The 25,609-nt window shown below is 42.6% G+C and overlaps 2 protein-coding genes and 1 pseudogene across 2 annotated transcripts in view; 2 read left to right on the top strand and 1 right to left on the bottom strand.

Moving 5' to 3' along the window:
* The first annotated feature begins 259 nt into the window (after nucleotides 1-259).
* Nucleotides 260-1,723, top strand: LOC116890052 (annotated as a pseudogene).
* Nucleotides 1,724-11,855: 10,132 nt separating this feature from the next.
* LOC116910551 (cytochrome c oxidase subunit 6C-2) lies at nucleotides 11,856-23,119 on the top strand. Its single transcript, XM_032914462.1, has 4 exons — nucleotides 11,856-11,950; nucleotides 12,790-12,919; nucleotides 16,015-16,143; nucleotides 23,000-23,119. The coding sequence occupies exons 2-3, from the start codon at nucleotides 12,803-12,805 to the stop codon at nucleotides 16,126-16,128; spliced, it is 231 nt and encodes a 76-aa protein (XP_032770353.1). The 5' UTR covers nucleotides 11,856-11,950; nucleotides 12,790-12,802; the 3' UTR covers nucleotides 16,129-16,143; nucleotides 23,000-23,119.
* An 825-nt stretch (nucleotides 23,120-23,944) lies between these two features.
* Nucleotides 23,945-25,609, bottom strand: part of Vps13b (vacuolar protein sorting 13 homolog B) — a 543,994-nt gene continuing 542,329 nt past the window's right edge. The window contains exon 62 of the mRNA XM_032914442.1: nucleotides 23,945-25,309. Within this exon, the coding sequence (XP_032770333.1) occupies nucleotides 25,064-25,309 (246 nt within the window). The 3' untranslated portion in view covers nucleotides 23,945-25,063. The remainder of the gene's footprint in view (nucleotides 25,310-25,609) is intronic.

Here is a 25,609-nt window from a genome sequence, read left to right as displayed (position 1 = left end):
TATCCATTAGAATAAATGTGGTCTTTTCCCCCAATTATAATACAAACTTTTATTTATATACAGGGTGAGGGACACTATTGCATAAACACTTCTCTTCAGGTGTGGCCTCTAGAGCCACAGTTTTGAATGCTTAGCTTTATAAGGAAGTCCTACCATAAACTCTTACCTTTGCTTAAACCGAGCGACCACATCTGGGTCTAGTAGGTTTATCCCATCCAGTTGGTTTCCAAGAGTAATCCAGTTGGGCTGCACATTGGAGATGCTCAAGAGACTAATTCTTAATTTTCAGAAAGGATATCAAAGGAATGATAAGCAACTTTGCTTGACTGCCTCAAAATTTGTGGCACATCTTATTAACCAAAATGTGGCACATGAGGTTCTGTGCCTGGAGATGCTCACTTTGCTGCTAGAGAGACCAACAGATGACAGTGTTGAAGTAGCTGATGGCTTCCTTAGGGAGTGCGATCTCCATTAGCCTCAGGTGTCACGAAGGGGAATCAATGCAATCTTTGATGCCTGCGAAACAGTCTACATGAGGTCAACAAAAGAGTTCAGTACATGATTGAAGTGATGTTTGCTGTACGAAAGATGGATTCAAGGGCCACCCTGTTATTCTGGAAGGACTTGATTTAGTGGAAGAGGACGGTCAGTTTACAAAAATGCTCCCCTTGGAGGACAACTACAATCCAGAAGATGTTAATGTTTTCAAGATGGATCCTAATTTTATGGAGAATGGAGAGAAGTACAAGGTTACTAAAAAAGAAATCCTTGATGAAGGAGACAGTGATTCAAACACAGACCAAGAAGTTGGAACTAGTGAAGATGAGGAGGAGTAAGGGGAGGAAGAAGAGGAAAAAGGACAAAAAGTAACTATTCATGACAAGACAGAAATCAACCTACTCTCGTTTCATCGTACAATATATCTTGCCATTCAGTCAAGTTTAGATTTTGAAGAATGAGCACACAAGTTGCTGAAAATGGAGTTTGTTGAGAGCCAAAGAAAAGAACTCTGCAACATGATACTTGATTGCTGGACCCAACAAAGGACCGATGAGAAACTTTTTGGCTTGTTAGCCGGGCGGTTTTGTATGCTGAAAAAAATACATGGAATCATTTGAAAGTGTATTCAAGGAACAGTACAACACCATCCATCCATTAGAGACAAACAAATTGAGAAATGTTGCTAAGCTGTTGGCTTACCTTTTATACACAAAGTCAATTCCATGGAGTGTTCTCCAATGTACAAAGCTGAGTGAAGAGACGATGACATCGTCTAGTAGGGCTTTTGTCAAGGTCTTCCAGGAAGTGTGTGAATGCATGGGTCTTCCTAAACTGAGTGTGAGGTTAAAGGATGGAACTCTTCAGCCATTCTTTGAAGGACTCTTACCCCGCGAGACAACCCACGCAATACCCAGTTTGCTATCAACTTCTCCACTTCTGTAAGTCTCAGAAGACAGATGAACTGTGAGAACATCTGAAAAATATGCCCAAGGTCATCATAACCCAGAAACCATAAGCTGAGCAAAAGAAACTGGCCCTGACATCTTCATCTTCAGAGTCTTCCTGGGCATCTGATCCCTCTGACTCAGATTCTGACAGCAGCGAGAGCAGCTCAGAGTCCTCCAGTGAAGCAAGTGACTCCTCCCCCTGCAGCAGTCAGAGCTCTGCCTCAGCTAAAGGTAGAAGAAAAAAGAGCCACGGGAAGGCCAGAGGTGAAAAGTAGATACGTTAGCCAGGGCCACCAGGCAGGCATGTGACAGGAGACGAGGAGGCAGGGAGCACCAAAGGCATCAGGAAGGGAGGACCGAGAGAGCAAGGTCTAAAGACACAGAGCTCAGGGCTCAGATGCAGACTGGCGAGATCCCCAGCAAAGCACATGGAGGACAGAAGCCATGAGAGTAGTTACAGCAGAGTTGGCAATGGCCGAGAACAAGGCTCTCACAGAGAGCCAGAAGACAGGCATGGCGAGCAAAGACGCAGCAAGAGAGAAGAGATTCTTTTTCTGAAAATGAGAAGCAAAGAACCCGAAACCAGGACAGTGATAATGTTAGAAGAAAAGATCACGGGGTTGGGGATTTAGCTCAGTGGTAGAGCGCTTGCCTAGGAAGCGCAAGGCCCTGGGTTCGGTCCCCAGCTCCAAAAAAAAAAGAACCAAAAAAAAAAAAATCGCTCCAAGTCAAGAGAGAGGAGTAGGAAGCATTCTGAGCATAAAGGAGGTGACAATGAGTGTCAGAACAGTGCCAAAATCTGCTAGGAAAAACCTAGCAGATACGCTGAACATTCTAGAGAATCAAAGAGAAGTCAGGACCAGAGGAGAGAAAAGTCTCCCACAAAACAAAAATAATTCTAATGGCAACTGGACATGCCTTACATTCAGTCCAATGTCCTTTTTACATTGATGGATCTTATAGAGAACTCTTGAATAAAATACCTGTTTGTAATTTTTAAAGATGCTTTCTTTTTGACTTGTTTTATAATTGATGTATCTCAAGGTTCTTTGTGTAAAATCATAAAGAAAAGGGACTCCACAAAGGGGTAAGTCTTATGTATTGTGAATAAAAGGAACAAATGTTCATTGAAAAAAAAAAGGATAAATGTGAAGAGGGAGGTAAAAGGAGCCCACAGGAGAAACGTAAAGGGGCTGGGTTCAAAGCTGGAGGAGGGTGCTGCTATGATTTGGGTGTGGCATGCCCCTCCAGACTCTTTGGGTACTGGAGTTCTGGTACCCAGTGGGGGCTCTGTTGGGTGGTAGAAGTGTTTGGAAGAAGGACCCAATAGAAGGTCATTGGGGTAGTTGCTTTTAAAAGGGATTAATGCTGGTGCTGGGGATTTAGCTCAGTGGTAGAGCGCTTACCTAGGAAGCGCAAGGCCCCAACTCCGAAAAAAAAAAAAAAAAAAAAAGAACCAAAAAAAAAAGGGGGATTAATGCCATCTTTCGGAGTTTGGGTAGTTCTCACGGAGGGAGTGTCGTAAAAGAGCAAGCGTGGCCTGTGTACTGTTCTCTGACTGTGGTCTTACCCTGTGACCCCTATTGTCTAGGCTTCCACCACGATTCCATTCACTCCACGGAACCAAAGAGGCCTCCACCAAAGCTGAGACAGACCGATTGTGTCATAGCCTTGAACCTTCTTAGCTGAGAGCTACCTAAGTTCCCAGTCTCAGTCATTCCATTATGGTATCAGAAGATGGCGCTAGATCGGAACAAAGGATGCAGACTGAGAGGACCGAGTTAGCCAGAGCATGACAGGTTGAAACTGGCAGTTCGGGAGACTAGGTCTAATTTTCTGTTTCCCAGAAATGAGGACCCTGATTCAGGTCTGCCACGGGCAACCAGTCTGAGGACACCTTGTTGTCTGATCAGAAGTAAGAACAGGTAGCTAGCATGGGTAAGCAACCCCCTGGGAAGTCTCCCCTCCTGGGAAGACCAACCAACTGTAGACTCATACAGACCCCCAGAGATAGAGCTAATCAATCAAGGTATAAGGGCACACACCTCCCTGGAATTCCCTGACAATAAAAACGAGGCCTGCGAGTCCACCAGAGGCCTCCATCCCTGAATGGAGAGACCCCTGCATGCGAAAAGTCAGCTGAATGAATGCTCTGTGCCTTTGCATACAGTTGGAGTCTGGGGTATCTTCAGAGAGTCCCGGACCCTAACAACACTACCTCTAGAAGCTATAAAAGACACATAATATAAAAGCACATTCTCCCTTAGAACCTCCCAAAGGAATGCAGCCCATCTAGCAAGCTTTGGTTCAAGTAGGGCCCCAGTTTGATTTTTAAATTACCAATTGTATTATGAATTGTGTTATTTAAAGCCAATAAGTTGAGGTCATTTGTTACAATGACAATAGGAAACTAATATATCTCACTTTAAAATGGCATCCTTTGTTGTTTTTTTATTTCTAACCATAAATAAATGATCAGGCTTGGAACACATTGAAATAGAAAAACGTAACATAAAGTAATCCGTGCCAGACGTGGCAGTGCACATCTTTAGTCTCAGCACGCGGGAGGCAAGGCAGGCAGATCTCCGAGTGAGAGGGCAGCCTGGTCTCCAGAGCCAGTTTTAGGACAGCCAGGGCTACACAGAGAGACTGTATCTCAAAAACAAGACAAAACAAAACAAAACCTAGTATCATTTTTGCATATAAATACATAAATGTTATGTTTCAAGGGTGGTCATATGGCTCAAGCTTGCAGCATTCCTTTCTCTTTTAAAACAAGACTGCCAAGGCCCAGACTCAGCTTGGAGAGGGGTTCTAAGAAAAGGGGTGTATAGGAGCCTTGAAAACAAACACTCAAAGTCAAATCATGGGTCCGAGCTGTCCGCCTATGTTCTGTTGGAGACGGCTCCCTAAGAGCTCTCTGTAGATAGCTCTTGGCTCTGTCGTCTGCTCCAGACAGCTTTTTAGACGGCTAGCTCTGTCTCTCTCTGTCTCTGTGTGTCTCTCTCAGTGCCTCTCGTGTGTGTGTGTGCGTGCATGTGTGTGTGTTCTGCTCTAGACAGCTTTTTCTTGCTATACTGTCTCTGGTTGAGACAGCTCTCTCTGCTAGAAAGAATTCTAAAAGCTCTCTGGATAGTTCATGGTTTTTCTGACCAAACTGTTAAGTCAGAAACTGTTAGAAAAATTCTAAAAATCACTCTTGGGTTTTCTGATCAAAAGCAGAAAGTCAGAAAACATCTTAAAAGAGCTATCTGTGTTCACTCTCCAGAGATCTCCAGATAGCTTGGCTCTCTCTAGAGAAAAATTCTCTAAAATGGACTGCCATCACTTTCGGATAGCTCATCGGATACCTAGTCTTTTATTTACTGTCAGTTCAGTCCTTTATTCTAGTTTCCCTCATGACCATCCCCAGCATTCCACGACCTTAGCCCCTTGCCTCTGACCATGTCTGGATCTAAATAAGATATGTCCCAGGCTGACCTTGAACTCAAGAATCTGCCTGAAATTGTAACTGCCTGTCTTTGTATCTTTCTGACAAGCTGACCCCCAGTGCAGCTGCCTCTGTTCCTTTAGATCTGTTAAGCCCTTTATACAATTCATATTGTGTTCTTATATTTTGCATAGTTGAGAAATTATATATTTTTGAACCCATGTTTTTAGAGTTCTCTTCTACAGCCTTAAGGACTGTTCTGAGGGTCCCAGCATTTACCATTTTGCTGAGACATTAACCACACCTTTGCCTTTTGGACTCATGCTGTCTTGATTATCATGGAGTCATTAATGTTAACAAGAAGGACACCCCTTAAAGAAGGAACATAAAAATATGCACATTATTTTATAAACAAGCCTTACATGCCCTATTCCAGGGGCAGGAACCATGTCGTTCCACCCCGACCAAGACCGTGCCATACCTGACATAAGATAATCTTTATTTATCATTTTTAATTTATGTGTATGAGTGTTTTGCCTGTGAAGGACCCTAGGGCCTTTCACCAGCCAGAGGAAGCGGGGAGGTTAAGGGACAAGGGGTGTGGTGGTAAAGGGACGCTGGATGAGGGCTCAAGGGAGATTCTTGAGGAGGGGCCTGGGAACTGGGGCCATGATAAGGGGGGCTGTGGGGACCCAGAGCAAAAGGGCCACTTCACCTGATACAACAGTGACCCTCTCCCTCCCAGCCTATGAAGGACCCTAGTTCTTACTGAAGTGTAAGAGCTATTCAGAGGCTTGGCCTGGTAGAAAGTAGATAGGTTATGAGGACCCTAAAGGCTTTCACCAGCTTTACACCCACTGCCTCAGGTCAAGATTTGGCCAAGTACCAGCTTCCCACCTCAGATCGGCTAGGCCAAGTTCCATTCTCCACTCCAGTTCTTGGGAGGAGCAGGGGCATTCTTGAAAATCTGCAGAATGTACTGACTGATAGTCACCTGACCCTCTGGTCCCAGACAGAGCTCAAAGGCATGTCACATAAGTTTAAACTGTAACCTTGCTGATGGAACCTGTACCTCTAAAAGTATAAAAAATGTTTGTTATAGCCATTCGGGGTTGCTTTCTAGTCACTTGACATGAGGGCTGATTGAAGGTTGACCCTGACACGCTGGAAGATAAACCTCTTGTGTTTGCATTGAACTCCATTCTCATGCCTCGCTTGGGGGGTCTCCCGGTAGTTAAGACTCACTTTGAGCCTTACACCTATGGGCCCGTAGATGAAGATGGCGATCATGCCATGCAATATTGGCCTTTCTCTTTGGCCGACTTGTACAACTGGAAGGCCCAACACTCACCGCCCCTGTAGCCTGTAAGGGGCTGATTAATCTCAGACTGTTTTATTTACTCCTCAGCCTACCTGAGATGATATCCACAACTCATGAGAGCACTCTTCACAACCAAAGAGCAAGAGAGGATAATACAGGAAGCCAGAAAGAAAGAACGTCCCCTCAGACACAGGGGTGCCATCGATTGACCAGGCTGTCATCGACTAGACTTTCCCTGACTAGACCTGACTGGGACTTTAATACAGCAGGAGGTGAGGAGCACCTGAAGATTTACCACCAGACTCAAGGGGGCCACACAACGATCCACCAATTTGACCAAGGTATGTGAGGTTAAGCAGGAACCAGACGAGTCCCCTAAGTCTTTCTAGAGCAGCTCATGGATGCATTCCGCCAATATACACCCTATGACCCCAGGAGGAAGGAGCACAAAGCTACTGTGACTATGGCTTTTATAGACCAGGCTAGTAGAGATATCAGGGAAAAGCTTCAGAGACTAGAGGGACTACAGGATAAGTCATTGAGGGATTTAGTGCAGGTTGCTGAGAAAGTCTACCATTAACAGGCAGACAGGAGGAGAAGAAGCAAAGAAAAAGGAAGAAGATGAAAGGAGAATGAAAAAGGAAAGGTGACAGGAAAGGAATTTACAGAGAATCTTGGCTACAATAATTAAGGAAAGCAGAAAAGAGAGACTCCAACCAAAGAGACAGAAAACCCCTTGAAAAGGGCCAATAATGCATATTGCAAGGAGAGGGGCCACTGGGCCGAGAGTGCCCTAACAAACAAAAGCTGGGATCAGAAAACCCCAGGCCTTGGGAAAAGTGTCCCTGAAAGGCAAAGGTATTAGCCCTGGGGGGAAGACAGTGACTAGGGAGAACGGGGTTCAGACCCCCTCCCCGAACTCAGGGTAACTCTGAGAGTGGAGGGGAAACCCACTCAATTGTGGACACGAGGGCTCAACATTTGATCCTCCCCAAGCCCCCATTTCCAAGAAAAGATCTTGGGTCCAAGGAGCCACTGGTACAAAAATGTATTCATGGAAGAACAGTGGGCCAAGGAATGGGCCTGTAACCAATTCATTCATGGTCATCCCAGACTGTCCCTACCCTCTGTTGGGGCAAGACTTACTCTCCAAAATGGGGGCCCAGATACACTTCTTGCCTGATGGGCCACAACTAACTGGCACATACAGTTTCTCACTACCAGACTAGATGATGAGTATAAATTATTTGAAACCACCTTTACTCAGAACCAGAACTTGACTTGGTGGTTACAAACATTTCCATCAGCCTGGGTGGAAGTGGTGGGGATGGGCAAAGCAAAATGTCATTCCCCTGTGGTAGTAGAACTCAAGGCGCAGGCTACCCCAGTGTCTCTCAGACAATACCCTATGACCCAGGAGGCACGAGAAGGAATTAAGCCTCACATCTCCAGGCTCCTCCAGCGTGGGGTGCTGCTTAGTGCCATTCAGCCTGGAACACACAGCTCCTGCCAGTTAAGAAGCCGGGCACTAACGATTATCACCCAGTCCAGGACGTACGAGAGGTAAACTGTCGAGTGGCTGACGTGAACCCTATTGTGCCTAACCCCTACACTCTATTGAGTTCTTTGCCACCTTCCAGAATTTGGTGCACGGTCTTAGACTTGAAAGATGCTTTCTTCTGCCTGCTTTGGGCCTCTCCCGTTCTCCTGCCTCAGAGACAGTGGCGTGGCCCAAGCTGGAGCTTGAATAAAGAGACCCCAGTGCGACTGCATTGGAATCAGCTCCTTGGTGGTCTTTTTGGGGTTCGTGAACGTTTCCTGGCACAGCAGAATTTTGCCTTCATTGTTAGGAATTAAGGGCATTTAGTAAAGTCCAGCCTGTTTTTTCTAGCCACATCGTACTGTAATCTAGGGCGTGTCTGCATTTGGCTGGATCATACAGACCTAAGAAGGTCTTTGGATGTGATCTCAGGCCAGAGCCATCTTGCTGCTAGGTTAAAATCCCTCTACACTGTATCAGTTCAAAGAGCTGGAGACTGTTTGCTGTCATCACGTCTGCTTGCTCTTTTGCCACTTTGCTTCCCCTCCTGTTGTTGTAAAATATAAAAAATAAAAAAGTAAGCTTGTCTTTTGCCTCACTAGGTCCAGTACCTCAGTGCCCCAAGATACCTGCTAGATATCTTGGCGGAAACACATCCCAACTCCGCGGCAGCCCAGTGTCTCCTGCCACTGCACACTTTCCTACACTCAAACCCTCACATAAAGAACACACAACACAATAATCTTTGGCTCAATTGGTAAGATATAATTGCCCACCTACACATATAAAGCCCGGTACCATCCATCCCTTAAGAACATTAAATAACAACCTGTAAATACACAGAGCGGAATCTTAATGTCACCGTCCATGGCGTCTCGCCCTCTCCCTCCTCTCTTCTTCTTTTCCATTCCAGTCTCCTCCCCTTCCTTCAAACTTCTCTCCTGCCCATCCTTCCTTCTCCTCCAATGACAGGCCTCCTTCTATCCTGTACCTGCCCCTCACCTGTACTTTACAGATTCAATGGGGAGAAGGTTCTGGCAAAGTCACCTGAGTCCTGAGTAGTGACTAGGCAGCTGTCCTTGGGGCAGTGGAATTAGCATCAAAATGCAGATAACTCCAGGGCAAACCACAATATTTCCCTTTTTTTGTCCAGTTAAAAGGCTTTTTCACTTATATATAAATTGAGTACAGTTATTACCATTCTACAATTTATAAAACATATGATATACTCAATACCCGGTCCATCACTATATCAGTTAAACAGAACATTTAGTTATCCATTTCAGCTTAAGAAAGGCTTAAAATCTATATTATATCTTGGCTATCTTGTATACTATCTGATAACTATCCAATAAAATATGTATTTCCAGAGTTAACAGCCTGATAGGCTATGAAACTATAATCAGTCTTCAACCCCATCAGAAAGCGGAAAATGACCAAATATCTATACACATAGAAAGCCTAACATGGCTTCCAGAACTGAGAGGTTGTAGAGACAAATCTCCACTAGCACAGTTCCTGGTTAGCAACATGTGAGTGCAAGTCTTCAGCCTCTGGCTCAAAATCAACTGACAGACTGTTGAAATGCAGATTTTTGAAAGGCTGATCACCCTGTCTTGGCAAAGCTTATCAGCCAACTATTCTACATAATTTGTCCTTTTCTGGACAGCATAGTCTGCAGAGGAAACAGGCAGTTTTGTCCAGTGGCTGCCTAGCCACAAAATATTGCCTCACCTGGAGGTAGAGATGTTCAAATTCTTTGTTAAATCTGCCAAAGGGGAACTGTTAGGAGCAGATAGGTCTCAACAAAAGATAAAAAGATGAGAACAGGGGCATTGCAAAGGGGGTCAGAAGTTAGGACCCTGGAACTGTCCAGTTGCCTATCTATCAAAGAAACTAGACTCAGTGGCTGCCGGTTGGCCGACCTGCCTCCTGCTTGTGGCAGCCGTAGCAGCCTTGGTCAAGGATACAGACAAACTGACTTTGGGACAAGACTTGGTGGTAACAGCCCCGTACGCCTTAGAAAGTACGGTGAGACAGCCTCCTGATAGGTGGCTGACTAATGCCAGAATGACTCATTACCAGACGCTGTTACTAAATGCTGACCATGTTAAGTTTACCCCTGCCGCTGTTCTAAATCCTGCTTCACTACTGCCTGACCCCGAGTTCGGGTCCAACAGTTTCCAGAGCCTAATCACACTTTTTAAAAACACAAAGACAAAATCTTTCTCCCAAAATACTGTGTTCCTTCATCTATAACCAGAAAAGTTTATATCTTGCACTCTCTCCCAGAGTAATAATATACCATAAAACTCAAAGTCACACCCATTATGAAGATTAAACAATTTTTTAAAAAGGAAGTAAGCTAAACAATGAGCCTGATAGGCTTTTGTACTCTATGATATCAGGAAATGAACCTATCACACTGCGGAAGGCCTCTCTCTGAGCCTGGCAGCAATCTCTCTACCTATCTAGTTCCCAAGGCAGGTTTCCATTCCAGAAGCACACGTCCCAATTCCGTGGCGGCCTAGACTAGCTGTCCCACACTCCATTACACTTAAATCTACTGATAGGGTAAAGGCTAAAGTTCTATTCTAAGTTTAAATCACTGGGCTTAAGAGATCTATAAAACAAACACACCTCTAACCTGTGAGCCTCACTTGCTCAAGGACAGATAACTTCTATCATGCTGGGGGCCGTTGCTTATGTAAGACAGTAAACTACAGTGTTTCCTCTTTTGTAAACAGCCTTGGTTGCCCCAGACTTATGGGCGAGCTTGATCACACATAGGTGCAGGCAGGCTAGAGGTACTTAAAGAAATACATCAGGATGTAAGCATGCCCTGATTGGATGAAGGTGGGAAGCGCTGACCATTTAGGGTTCGCCTTTATAAGCCTCTGACTAATTTGTACCTTAATACCATACTCTGGGAGTCCTAGGTATGGACCTGAGCAGTGTCCAGTGAACTGGCCAGTATTTAATAAAGCTTGTTTTACATTTGGTTCCAATTTTGTGGTAGCTGCCCTATTCTTACTGGGTGGGATTCATCCATAGCCCTGGTTCTCTGATCCCCATGAACCTTTCTAATCATGGGGTAGTCCAGCTCAGTAGCTCACTCAGTGACTTAAGTAGCCCCTGTGAATCTAGTTGATGTCACTAAAGTAAGACAAGCATCCCAAGGCAAAAGTCATTTTCTTTAGTCAGCTTACCCAAAACATCCCTGTTGTTCCCATTCAGAAGTTATCTCTTATTAAGAACCCAGCACAAACACCTATTAGGATTTGCTCATGTTTGTTAAGCAGATCATTGGGTTTGTGGCAGTGGAGTGGGATCACATCTCTAGTTTGTTCCATGGCATGTGTACTAAAATTACATTGGTTAAGCTCTAAAATTGGCCATTTCCCTCTTTACCAAAACCAGGCATTTATTGTGCCAAGGTAGCTGTAATAAAAATGCTTGTGCATGTGGTTTGGGCAATCCTTTGACGTGAGGCCCCTAAAATATGCCTTTTCACAAGGTTGGGCATTTAGAAAAAAGCCCTCAGACTTAAACAAAGTTCCTGCTCGCTAAAAGGAACCATTCTCTTTTTCTCTGGCAAAAGGGAAGTGTAGCTCTTTTGTTAACATATTACTGTGCTGCCTATTAGCGTGTTGGGGTCGAGGTTCAGGTCGATTGCCAGCTTCTGGGCCTCCTCACTCTAGCTCATAGGCTGCTTTTCTCCCAATACATTTGACCCAGGCTAACCAGCCTCACCACCAATCCCCTACACAGCTTCTCTCTGCTTTCCCGGTAGACAGCCTTGACACTTTGGAACTTTCCCCTTTTCACCCACGCAGAGGCTAATTTGGTTTCTTTACTGTGCCTATTTTTTCATTGAACAAAATGACGTAGTGCTTTTATAAAGTATATTATTTTTCCCCATGTGAAATATATATGAATTCCTTAATAAGTCCTCAACATTGGGCAAGATTAATATTTGTAATTTATTTAAGGAATCTTTGTAGGTAGTCAGAACTCGTTTTCAAGGTTCCGCTTAGAAGAAAAGCATAGTCCAGCTAATATAGGCTTCAGCTGTGACCAACTGGATGTGCGTTTGTATACTTTTGAACTCCTTAGGCCACCGTCGCCGATTCCTCCATCGACTCCTGCGCATGCGTGCTGCTAGAAGGCTCTCCGTTTCTCCGAGAACCGGGAAGGACGTTGGTGTAGAGGTGAGAATGGTGGAGAGAGAGAGGAGATCCTGGGGTTTGACAACTGCGGTTTTCGGCTTCTCGTGGGGCGGCGAACTAGGATTTGTTGCATGTTCCAGCCTAGTGGAGCCGCGGGCCTACCTTCCTCGTGGCCGCGCTTGTCCCCTCCGGGTCCTCAGGAGGCTGCGGGCCTGGTGGGCCTGAGAGCTCGGGCGGCCCCGCTGTTTACCCGAGTGCGCTATCGGGGCCTTGGAGGAGCTCTGCGGAGCCTCTGGGCCTCGCTGATGGCGGGCCGGGCCCGTTACCCGTTGTATTTTGCTGCGGCCAGGGTGACCTTGATTGGGTCATTTGACTTGTGGGGCCTGGTGCTCCACTTGGATAAGGGCTGCGATCTTGGAGGGGACGGAGGCACCCAGGGCCCCCGGTGGTCGGCCTAGTGTGGAAGTAGAGCTGGGAAGCTGGAGGGTCCCCGACATGTCTGTCGCGCCTGCTCCACCGGCCCTCGGGGCGCCTGCTGGGCCCCAGTTCCGCAGTCTCAGTGACCTGAGTTCTTACCGAAGACTTTTCTTAAGGGTAAATTCTGAAAAGGCCACAGCTAGGTTGCATCTGCCTTTCTGTAGATGGGGTATGACACTACTGTCGTAGTTTTTGCTCGTCGGTTTGTGCCAGTTACCGCCTTGTTGGGGGTAGTGGAACGGTATAGGAGAGAAGTGGAACCGGCGAAGATGACGCTGCCTAAGTCACTGAAACCTTGCAGAAGTCAGTCCGCAGTTACTAAAATACGATGTGCACGTAAAGTTCATTCAGTCACTTACCCCATTCTAAGGCTTTTTGTTTGTTTTTTTGTTTTACTTGCAAAGGACATTGGCTACCATGAGTTCCCGTGCTCTGTTGCCGAAACCACAGATGCGTGGTCTTCTGGCCAAGCGTCTGCGGGTTCATATTGTTGGCGCATTCGTTGTGGCCCTAGGAGTTGCTGCTGCCTATAAGGTATGTGCTTGCTTGTGTGTGCTTTAGGTTACAAGGTTTAAACCTAGTTAAGAGCTTTTTAAAAAAGAAACTCCCATCTTTAAGATATTCCCCTCTTTTACCTTCCATAAGCTTCAACGTGCCAGGAGCCCATGTAGTTGACCCTATCTTCAAATGAAGCTGTGTTTGCTATATCAAAGAACCAGGCCGAGTGGTTTAAATGCAGAAATTTGCTTTCTTACAGGGCTGTTTTTGAGATAGGTCTTACTATATAACCCTGCCTAGGCAAGGCTGGCCAGGAGCTCATGTGATTTGCCTGCCTCTACCCCACAATGCTGGGATCAAAAGGTGTGCACCACCATATTCCCAGTTTTTAAGATCAAGGTTAATGCCTTCTGAATCTTTTCTCTTTTGCCTTCTTCCTTACATGGCCTTCTGTAACTGGATGAATCCCTCCTATAAGTTTTTAAGACAGTTATTTCCAGATGTAATTAATTGCATTATGAGGTATTGTAAGGAAGGAGGTCATGCATCTGGGGAGAACAAACTCCTGCCTTAAACAGGACAAATATGCAGGGAATAGAAAAGGTAGTCGCTCAGTTCAGCAGTTTTGAAGGATTGACAAGAACAGCATTTAAAACACAGGGCCTTTGTCAATCTTAGGGGGTGGTGAGACAGAGACTCACTGTATAGCTTTGGATGGCCTGGAACTTGTTATATAGACCACACAGAGACTGTGTGGTTCCACCAGATAGAAGAGTCTAAAGTGGATTCTTTGGAAACATTTGTTTCTCTGCCTCTGTGCTGAGACTAAAGGTGTATACTACCATGCCTGCCTCCTCTATAGACATCAGTGCTCTTACCACAGCCTTTTAATTCAGATTATATCATTATATAAGATCCTCTTAAAATGTTTATTATTATGCATGTTATGTTTTTGTAATAAAACCACAAGAAAATTTGGGATATGAATGTATGTACGTATGCATATATGTATGTATGCATGCATGCATGCATGCCCCATGCTTTCCTTGCTGCATGTGTGGAAGTCAGAGAACTTGGAAGAGTTATTTTCTTCATGTGAAGTCCCAGGGACCCCCTTCAAGCTTGGTGACAAGTACCTTTCCACTGAGCCATCTTGCTGGTCCTTAAAATCTAGACTTAAGAGTTTCCCATTTAGCTCTCCTCTTCAAGATGCAATAAACGCTTTGCTGCAGAAGGAAAAAAAAAAAAAAAAAAAGAGTTTCCCATTTAAAATATAGTGTATACTAATTTAGATGAGGTTATAAAATTATGCTGATTTCATTTCTTGGGATCACTAACAAGTTTCTGGTTCTCTAATTATGTTAATGAAAAATTTTCTTGTTCTTTTTTTTTTTTTTTTTTTTTTTGGAGCTGGGGACCGAACCTAGGGCCTTGCGCTTGCCTAGGCAAGCGCCTACCACTGAGCTAAATCCCCAACCCCAAAAAATACTTCTTGTTCTAACAAATAACTCATGGTTGGCTTGCCTAGTATATTATGGTACTCCAGAGAAGCAAACCCAGCATGATATATTTGCATGTACTTAAACATGACCCTTGAGGATACTGAAAGACACCAAGATTTATCGAATGACTTGTCTCATGAGTTTATTGGGCTGAAAACTCCCACCACAAGCCATCAAACATTTTAGGAATTGTTCCAGTTCCCTTTCTGTTGGCTGTGATTGATAAAAACTGATCAAAAGCACTTTGAGGAAGAAAAGGTTTATTTACCCTGCAGGTTACAGTCCACAGTGAAGCCAAGGAGGAGTGCTGCGTACTAGCTTGCTCCCTTCATTTGCTCAGCTACCTTGTATAACCTAAGACTGCCTGCCAAGGGAGGGCACCTGCCCTTGGTTGGCTGGGTCCTCCTTCCCCAGCTACCAATTAAAAATGCACAACAGACATGCTTACAGCTTCCATCTTCCCAGGTATATCAAGATAAAGCTGACAACCAAGACACCTGATGTTATAATTTATTCCAAGTCTGGAGTTTGAGCGCCAAGGGAATGTTGGTATATTACCCAATGCAAAGGCCTTGGAGGGGAAAATATTAGCAGTTTTAACTGCATATACCACTGTCCTGGTACAAGTTCCAGAGTTGGAAGTCTAGGAGGTTTAGTGTCCATGAGGAAAAGAAGATGGGTGTCCCTAGCTCAAGAAGAGTGAAAATTTGTCTTTGGTTAACCATTTGTTTATTTGGGCCTTTTGTGCAGTGGGTGACCTCTGTTTACATTGTGAACTGGATCACTGTTAGCCAAGTTGCCCCCAAAACCAGCCTCATAAAACTCTAGCTGTCTGAGCATCATTTAGGCCTGTGCATTTCTGTAGCCCTCAGCAGTGAGAATTAATACTTGCAACTGTACTTTGTTATGTGCAGGATGAGTGAATTTGGGAAGATTTGCTAAGCAGTGTTTTATATTCCAGACATGGATTTGGATCACCAAATGCCAGCCATGGCTGTTGCTTAGCCTCTGATCCGTTGCTTTAACTCCACCTGGTCTCTCAAATACCATTACTTCCTTCTGTGCTGATCATTCTGTCTGTGAGACAAGTGCCAAATGAATACCTCTTCCTGGTCTTTTTCTTGTTAGCAGTTTTCCTTTCAAATAATTGGCCATCATTTTTGGATTCCATTCCCTTATTTGCAAAATGATTCAGTTTTCATTTAAGTGTAAATCCCCTGTAACTTCTTGGCATTTTCTTATATCTTTTAAATCTGCTTTAGGCTTCTTTAAAATTCACATTCTGCTTAAGTTGAGCTGGGATATGTTACCATTTCGACTGGCAATATTTACAGTTTGCTAGAAGGAAGACTGTTTATTTTGTACTATCTATAACTTCACACTCATTCTATCAAACACAAATGTGGATGCACAGTCCTACCCCAGAATAGGAGTAATCTGTCCCTAGGGAATAGGGAGCTCCTTGTTGTATAGGAGACTCTTCCTTTCATGGTGTCCCCCCCCACCCCCCCTCCGTCTAGGAAATAGAGGGTTCAGTGAAGACAGAGCACAAGGATGCTCTTATTTTGTTCGTAAGTATTTCAAATAATCTGAAAAGTAAGTTCTATAATGGGCTATGTTACCTTTCAGTTTGGCGTGGCTGAACCAAGAAAGAAGGCTTATGCAGATTTCTACAGGAATTATGACTCCATGAAAGATTTTGAAGAGATGAGGCAGGCTGGTGTCTTTCAGAGTGTGAAGTGATTTCAGAATGCAAAGGTAATATAGTCTCTTGAAGTTATGTCTAAGAAATGCTTAACCAGTGAGGTACAAAGTATCTTAATGTACAATTCGTAAGAACATGCTCCTTCTAGGAAGGAGCCCATGCTGCCTTCTGACTGACAGTTAGTGCTTACTTCTTATGAACTGGACCACATTATCTGCCTTTCTGTGGAGCTGGTTCTCCCTTTTTCTTATTCTATGGGAGTATTGTGCATGAATGCACGCCAGAGGGTGTCTTTGGAGTTGCTTTTCTTCCCACCCATTATATGGAACTTGGGTTTGCAGATCTAGGTAGAGAGTGCTTTACCTGTTGGTCTTCGCTGGCCCTTTGTCAGTTTGTGACTGGCTTCAGTTAGTACACTGTTTGACATTTTAGAAATCCCCTCCTTTATTAAGGCTGAAAATACTCCAATGTAGTTTCTGAGAATTGAATCTGGAGTATTGTGCATACTTGGCAAACATTCTACCATTGACTACATCTTGTTCTATATACATACATATGCACATATACATACATATTCATGTATATACACACAGGACACAGGTTTATACATGCATTATGTATGTGTTTTTTGGTAGTGGGTTGAGATATTTTATGGTAGTCTTGATTTGAGCTTCCTAATGATTTGTAGTTTTGAGTGTTGCATGTACTTATTGGCCATTTTGTATATTCTTTGGCTATATTGGGGATTTTATTGCCTTTCCTATATATGTATATAGGGTGCGTGTTTGCGTGTGTATGGGCATATCTGTATGTTGATATGTGGAAGTCTAAGGTTCATATTGAAGTACTTCTTTTAGTACGTATTGATGCAGGATCCTGGTTGAATCCAGAGCCCTCTGCTGAGGCTAGCCTGGCTAACCAGGTTACTCATGGAATTGCAGGTGGGCCACCATGTCTGTCCGCCATTTGTATCAGTTCTGGATGGTAATATGTTTGTTATTTTTGTGCTTTAACCACTTGGCCAGCTCTCCATCCTGGGGATCCTTTTATTCAACTCTGCTGACTATTTTTAAGTTTTACTTTAGATGAGTTGTTCCCTATTTATATATTCCGCAGACTGGCTCATATCACAGAACCATTGCCAACTCTAGTATCTTAAAAACTGCCTTTCAAGATCTTATGCTTTTTATGTCTTTGAGTCTTTCCTTGCTGGAGCTGGGGATTGTGTATCCCAAGTGTAGGCTTTAATTTACCTCTTTAGTCAGTGGCTTTCAACCTTGGGGCTCATGACCCTTTTAGGGGTTTCATATCCGAGATTCTACATATCAGATAGTTACATTGCAATTCATAACAGCAGCCACATTATAGTGAGAAAGTAGCAATGAAATAATTTTATGGTTGGGGTCATTACAGCATGTGGAACTGTATTAAAGGGTCAGCATTAGACAGGTTGAGAACCAGTGCTCTAAGTCCTCTCACCATTTTATGCTAATTTTTGTTTATGGTGTAATGGCAAGATCCAGCTTCATTCTTTAGTATACAGATAATTATTGTCCCAAAAATATTCTTTAAAAATTGTTCTTTCCTTTTGAATGAAGGACCCTGCTATTTTCTGTTGCTTCTTGCCTTAGTCTGTTAAGGTCGCCTTTTCCTAACAAGAAGCTGTCTCATCTAGATTAGTTGGCCCACGAGCTCCTAAGATCCACCTGATTCTGGCCCTCCGTGCTTGGGTTTTAATGTACTGTCATGCCTGACTTTTTACGTAGGTGCTGGGATTTGAACAAGTATCCTTGTATTGCAAGCGTCCACATTTTGAACCCCAACTCGAGCCCTCCTCCACCCACACCCCTCAGTTCTTTGAGCTATTTGAATATCTCTAAACTTTAGAGTGGTTTTTCTTTTTCTATAAGGATCACATGAATCTGTAGATTGCTCTGAGTGTGTAGATATCTTAATAGTGGGTTTTGGTAAGGATCACATGAATCTGTAGATTGCTCTGAGTGTATAGATATCTTAATATTGCAGTATCTTTCAGCAGCACTTTATCTTTCTATTCATCAGTGTTCTATTGGTCTCAAAGTAATTATGAATAGAATTGTTTTTATTTTTAGTTACGTGGTTTGATTTTATGCCCTACAACTTTGCAAAACTCATTCTGACCTTTGTTTCTGTATTAAATTAAAAATGAAAATAAAATAAAATTTAAAATAAAAAATTAAATTGAAAAGAAAAACCCTGTGTATATAAATATCTATGTCAATCTATATAACTATATAATTAATGTATATGGCTGCCTTGTCTGCATGTATGTAACTTGCATGCCTGCTGCCTGAAGAGGCAGAAGGTGTCAGATCACCTGGTTACCGAGGCTTATAAGCAGTCATGGTTGCTGGGAATTGAGCTTTGTTTCCTCTGTAGGTGCAGCCAGTGCTCTTAGCTGCTGCGCCATCTCTCAGGCCCTAGTCTGCTTGCTCCCTCCCTTCCCCCCTCCCTTTCATCATGAAAAAGATGAGATTTTTTTCCTGCATCTATGGAGACGGCTGTGTATTTTCATACACCTGTTATGGCGTGTAACAGCTACTGACTTTTCTGTACAGAGTGGCCCTTGCACTCTAGAGGTGAGGCTCTTGGGCTTTGTGTGTAGCTATCCCTGTCAATGAGCGCTTCACTTGTCTTGTTAGTGTTGAGGGTTTGCCTGGCTCTTTGTCTGTCTAGTTTAGGTGTCAGGATAGTGCTGTGGAAGTTTTCCCTCATCTGTTTTGGAAGAATTTGAGAAGGATTGGTGTTAATTATTTAAATTTTGGTAAAATCTGGTCCTTGGCTTTACAGTTTTTGATTCCTCTTTCATTTCAATAATTTAATAACTGCTGTCCAGAGTGTCTATTGCTGCTTGATTCCATGCTGGTAAATCATCTAGTCTTTCTAAGTTACAAATTCACGTTTTGATCTTAGTTGAACGTTCTCTTTTCCCTTGCTATTTTACTAAAGTTTTGTCAATATTCTTGACATTTACTGATTTGTTTCATTACTTTGCTAATCTTTAATACTTTTCTTTTTATAGCTTCACTAGATCTTCTTTAAATTCCTTAAGCTATATATTATTAGGTTGTATAGTCAAGTTTAACTTCTCCTGACTTCTTTCTTAATGATCGATTGGTTCTAGAGTTTTAAATCATTGTCTTTTGGATTTCCTAGTTTAATTAAGCCAGTGTGACAGAAGATATGTACTAAGCCACCCAAGATTTGCCAAGGCGTGTTTTACCCTGACATTACCAGTATGCGGTCTTAGAGTTCTGTGTTCTGTTACTGAGATGCTGATGTGTGGATCACAGTTCATGCTTCCTCATCTTCTGTCTAGTGTTAAGTGGAGTACACTGCTCCTGTTGAACTCTTTCTCCATTTCTTTTTGTTTACTTCATACACTTAGATCTCTAATGTGTGGTGCAGGTAACTTTTGTTTCCTCGGCAACTTGCCCTATATTATTACTATAATGTTTGCTTCTTGCAGTTTTTGTTTTTTAACCTTAAATCTGCTTTTGTCTGATATCAGGGTCCACTTCGTTACTACTTGTGGATTATCTTTTTCCTTCTTTGTACTTTCTAAGACCTTAAGTGTAACTTGATTGGGGAATTTAATTATGTACACGTAAGTCAAGTATTAGAATGGAAAGACATCATTTACCCTTTTTCCTATTTGGTGTGTTTTAGGGGCCTTTTTCCCCTTCTAGTTTTTACAAATTGATATTTAGGGTCTTTGGCATGTGCATCCATATGCTATGATATTTACTATTTCCTTTATATGAATTAGTGTTTTCTTTGTGGTTCTATGAGACAGAATAGCTGTAACAACCTGCTGTCAACTTAACAAATATAAATTACATCACAAAAATTATCTTACAATGCCTCCCCTTTGTTACTGATGCTATAAATTACATGTTTTATATTTTATATTCATTAACATATATACTTGTTGTTCAATGCCTTTGTTTTTAAATTTTTATAAAATGATTTAAAGTCAGAGTTAAAACCAGAACTACAACATCAGAGATTAAAGCATTTTATGTCTTTGTGTAGCTTGAAGTTCATGTCTAGGATCCTTTTCATTTCAATTTGGAGAACTCTTGAGTTTGTCTTAAAGTGCAGATCTCCTGGCAGTGACTTTGAAGAACATTTTGGTAGACTCAGTACTCTGATTTGACAGCACTTCTTTACTGGGATTTTTTTCTTTGTAAGCCATTTTGGCTTTGAACCCACCATGCGCTTCCTCCCTGCCTCCTCAGTGATGGAAATTACACAACCCTCAGCTGACAGACCTTGAATACAGCCTCTAGCAGCCTGGCTTTGTAGTGTCTGCTGAAAAGCCTGTTGAGAGCCTTGTTGTGGGTCCCTGAGCATGGTGAGCTACTGTGGTATTTTATTTTCACTTTCAGAATTTTCTAGTTGCCTTTGGTTTTGACTGCTTAAAGACAATATGGCGTAGTCTCTAGGATTATTCTAGCTGCAATTTCTTTCTTCAGGTTTCTTCCCTTTCTCTTTGTGATCCATCATTGTGTGGGCCCACCTGGTATTTTATAAGCAACACTGTTTGTTCTTTTTAGTTTGTGTTCTACTTTTGTACCAGACGGTAACTTCAAATGTTGTATCCTCAGGATTTGCTGGTTGTATCTTTGGCCAACTGGAATATGCTTTTGAAACTTTAGTGATTCCTTCAATTACAATCCAATTAGTGTATCTTTTTTTTTTTTTTTTTGTTTTTTGTTTTTTATTTGACTTCATACTGTTTTGCTCTTTGAACATATTTAAGACAGTTACTTTTAAGGATTTTCAAGAAAAAACAAAGTCCTGATGTGTGTGTGTGTGTGTGTGTGTGTGTGTGTGTGTGTGTGTGTGTGGTTTATGGAGATCCATTTTGGTGTTTGAAACGGGACATGCTTTCCTGATGGTTTGCCTTGTGATCTTTTTGTTGAAATTTTTTGCACTCAGAATAAACCAGTCTCTCCCATTATTTCTAGGCAGGCTTGTGAAGGGAGACCTTCCTCAACCAGCATTGTAGCCTAGATGCTCAGGCTCCTGTGTTTGCCGGGTGTGTGGTTTGATTCCATTTGCCTGCATATACACTACTCTGAAACTTTCTGTAACTTGTGAGTTTCATTCTTGTTAACCCTTGGAGCCTTCGCTGTTCTAGTATATTCCTCTGCCCCAAATTTCTGCCTCGCCGGTGGCTGCCTAGAGGTCAGTGTCCACCATTACATTCCCTTGTTTCCACCCTGAGTCAAGAACTATATAACACTTTTGCTATCAGCAAGTCAAGCAAGACAAACCAGACGTTTGGACAGTCCATCACCCATACAAGTAGGGTATTACCAACAAATCACACTCCTTACTGCTACAGAGGAGGAGGAACCAAAAAAATGGGTGATTTCCTGGGTGGTGTTGCACCACACTGTAAATGCAAGCAAAGTGTTGCTGAATGGTGTACTGTTCGGTATGGATTTCTGTGGCTAGGGCTGCTGTAGCGTAGCTGAGGGTGCTGCTCTGTTGTTTTGGTTCTAATATTATTAGTAACAAGTTTGGGGTAAGGCTGGAATGTTTAGAGTTTGCAGATATGCTGTCTTGATGACATATATTCAGAATTATTTAGAATTATCTATTGCTAGACTGACAGTTAAAAATATTACTCTGATAAAGTGACTTTCTCAAAAATGCACATTTTAAAGACCGCTTTCAACTGACTAACCAGAAAAGCCAGCATTGTTAATGCTGTTTACCTTTTCAAATCATGTTTGTATTTAGTTTCATTCAAGCTTAACAGATGGGCAAAAGGCCATCTAAATAAAAATTCTGCCCTTTAGTTTGGATCTGTGCTCTGTAAAATGAGTTTGATATGGATAATATATACTGTTCTTCCAAGATCTGAGGTGGGGGAAAGGCCTTATTATACTTTTCTATTACAGATGGTTTCAAGATAATTAATTTTCAAGGTAATTAATTTTTGCCTAATAGAAGATTTGATTCACAATGTTGTATTTCTAGTTATCACTAAAGAAAGCATAAAAAGAAAGTAATAGGGAGGAGGGAGGGAGGGAGAGAGGGGCGGGGGGGGGGGAGGAAGCCAGCAAGACACTAGGCCTCTGACTTAGACTTAGGCTTCTGAAACCCCAAAGCCCACCTCCCAGAAGACACTTCATCCAAGAAGGCCACACCTTCTAATCCCTCTTAGGTAGTGCCACTCCCTGGTGAACGAGCCTTTTGGGGCCATTCTTAATGCATGCAACCTGTGGTTATTTGAATAAGTATCCAGAGTATTACTACTGACTTATCATTATAGTCAAAAATAAAACAAAATAAAAAAGAGAAAACTGGGGCTGGAGAGATGGCTCAGCGGTTAAGAGCACTGACTGCTCTTCCAGAGGTCATGAGTTCAATTCCCAGCAACCACATGGTGGCTCACAACCATCTGTAAAGAGATCCGATGCCCTCTTTTGGTGTGTCTGAAGACAGCTACAGTGTACTTACATATAATAAATAAAATAAATCTTAAAAAAGAAAAGGGAAAACTGAGCAACTTTATTTTCCATTGGTTAGAAAATTAGAATGATCTATATCGTACCTTGTACTGTTAGGATCTTTTAGCATTGATACCAAGAGACACAAAAATGTCATTGAAAGTTAAAAATGTAAAGAAAAACATGAAGATGCCAGAGGAACAGGGATGCTGCTGAAATAAAAGCAAGAAATGAGAGTAAGTTATGGTTTGCCTAGAATGCAAGCCAGGAAGGGTGGTTAGGGATGGGCACTAGGTAGCCGGAACTGGATGAAGTTGGAAGGTCAATACTAGGACGAGGCATTATGGATAGCAGTAATAAAGATCGTTCATCATTAACACGGCCATTGTGTTTCTCTCCATAGAATTCTTTGGATTGTGCTCCATAGAAGTTCACTGCTGACCTGTGTTCCTGAACTATGAAACGTGAATATGTGGGCTAAGGAGTAGTTTCTCTCAATAAACATTAATTATATGGACAGTAAGTCTTTGCTTGGTTATTATTGATAATTCAGGGCCTTTAAAGTCTGACACCTAGTCTTATAACTCTAGATGAATATTATAAAGACAGCTGCAATCATCTGACTCTGGTGTCCTGGAATTCCTATGAGCCCGTGTACTTCTGGTCTTGGTGTTCCAGTCCTACCAGCAAAATCAGTCTTTGTGTCACTGTGGACCTTGAGTTGGAGACCAGCAGAGTGAGTTCCAGGGCATCCTGAAAAACACGGTGAGACACCAGCTCTTCATTTTTGGTTGTGAGCCTATCAGCTGAGCCTGAGATGCCATTCTTCAGAAATGAGCAAAATCTGTCCTTGGATTTCACTGCCAGTCTCTGGTATTGCTGCTATCACCAGAAAGATGAGTTAATTGATTTACTATTAGAAAAACTACTTCTATCAGTGAGCCACCAATATGTATAATGAAGGGGAATGTGTGTCTAATCTGGAAAACACTTGACTAGTATTGAGGAGTGTCTGATAGTCACTTTTAAAAAGTCTGATAAGTGATTTGATTTTTCACAAGTAGTTTTAGAACCTTCCTAACCTTTAGATTTTGTTATGGCCAAAGTTATATTTATTTTATGCAAACTTGGGTTTTTTCCTTTGTGGTGACACAGGCATTGAAACCAAGGCCATGTGCATCCTGGCTAAGAGCTCTAGGACTCTTTATCCAGTGGACAGAATGAAATACAAGTTTGATCAGTAGTTCTGACTGTTTACCTTGTGTAAGAAAGACTCAGTGAGTGAGTTGTATTAAGATGGGGTACCAATGAAAACCTGCAAAGTAAAACCTCACAGCATACACTTATCCATGGTCAGTAATTCAGGAATACCTTTTATTTATATAATAATTTCCAGCAATATGTAAAATTACCATAAACCATACAAGAGTCAGTACATATTTACATTCTTAAAAATAATTATTCTTGAGATGGACAAAAATGATCCTTTCCTAAATGTGTAATAGACCAATTGCAGAGATGATCTTCATATTTGGTTTGAATATGAGGACTTGTTTTCCAGGACTGGTGCTGTAGTATGGATGTGCCCAGTAGACTGAGAGTTGTTGATCAGTGGCCTTTGAAATCAATGGCACTGTCTTACTGTCACATTTGTCACTGTTGAAGGGAACAGACTGCAGGCCTGTGCATGAGTGCCAATGCCATCAGGGGGTAATGAGCCCGTGAGATTCACTAACATCTGAAGGTAGCTGGTGATTCCAGGTCTTACACCAAAGCCCTCCTTAGCTGTCAAACAACACTTAGCAGACACAGGGATCTCTATGCGTTAGCACATCAATTCAGCAGAGCAACTCTCTGGACTGAAGGCCCTGCCAGTCTTAAGGTTGAAGTCTTCACTCATCCCCAAACAAACATCACAACTCACATGTATGTTCTGTTCTTGTTGGCAGACACAAACGTTACTTTTCAGCTCAGTTAAGCACAGCTTTCCAAACTATACCAGCAGTTAGACGTCTGCCTTCCAGAGGTCAGGAGAGCACAGCTGAGGGGAACGTACACTGTTCTACTAAAAGAGTGACATTGTAGTTAAGTGAAAAGTTCAAGTGAAACAGCAAAGTTCTAAGTATTGAGAGGTGGTGGAGTTTACTTCTTCGTCTGCTGTCTAGGGCCTGGCAACATTTTACTGTATAGCCGATCATTAATAGGTTGAAACTCCAGTGAAAACGTATGCACATGTCATAGAGAAAAAAGGTTTCTTGTTATGGTAAGAACACAACAACATCCTTACAGGGTTTCCTGATCATTTATTCTTCTCCCATTTGGAATTTTTGTTTCTTTTGGGGAGAAGGTAAGATGTAAACCCCTACAAACCGAGTGTGCCCGTAACTAAAGAGTGTTGGCCCTGTGTCTGTCATTGTTGAGTGTCAGAACTCCCTGTTGCACATGGAGATCCAACACCACCTCTGGCTCAGAGGAAGCCTTTCCTCAGGGCTTTATTCCTCACCATGGTGAGTTTGCTAATGAAGACCTGTGCAAAATGTGGGTCAGCCAAGTAACGGTATGTCTTAACAGTGGCAGGAGGGGGCTCCAAAGCTACCACAGCGCATGTTTGCATAGAAGAGCAGCTGGGGGCCAGGTGACAAGATGTTTTTGCAATGTAGTCCACGAGTCTGTTAAACTGTTGCTCTGACAGTCTCTCCCGGGCACCGTCAATCTGGGTTCCAAAAACAAAGGTTCTTTAATTAGTTGCCATCAAAATTACTTTCCTGGATCCATTTATCCACTGTCTCCTAGGTCATCTAGGAAGCCACTCTGTCTAAGTCAGCACTTCTGAGGTAAAGTGATGCCAATGCACTTTTAGCACACACAACTAGATCTCCATGACACCATCAGGACAACCTCCTTTGAATAAACGGTTCATTTTGCATAAAATCCCCATGTTTAAAGTTAATGATTTGATAGTACTATTAACACATTTGTCATTGCCTTTTACTAGGCAGCCCAGGAACAAAGG

Source organism: Rattus rattus, chromosome 1, assembly GCF_011064425.1.
Source record: "Rattus rattus isolate New Zealand chromosome 1, Rrattus_CSIRO_v1, whole genome shotgun sequence".
Classification (NCBI taxonomy): Eukaryota; Metazoa; Chordata; class Mammalia; order Rodentia; family Muridae; genus Rattus; species Rattus rattus.
Note: the sequence above shows the minus strand (reverse complement) of the source record. Positions and strands in the feature narration are given on the sequence as shown.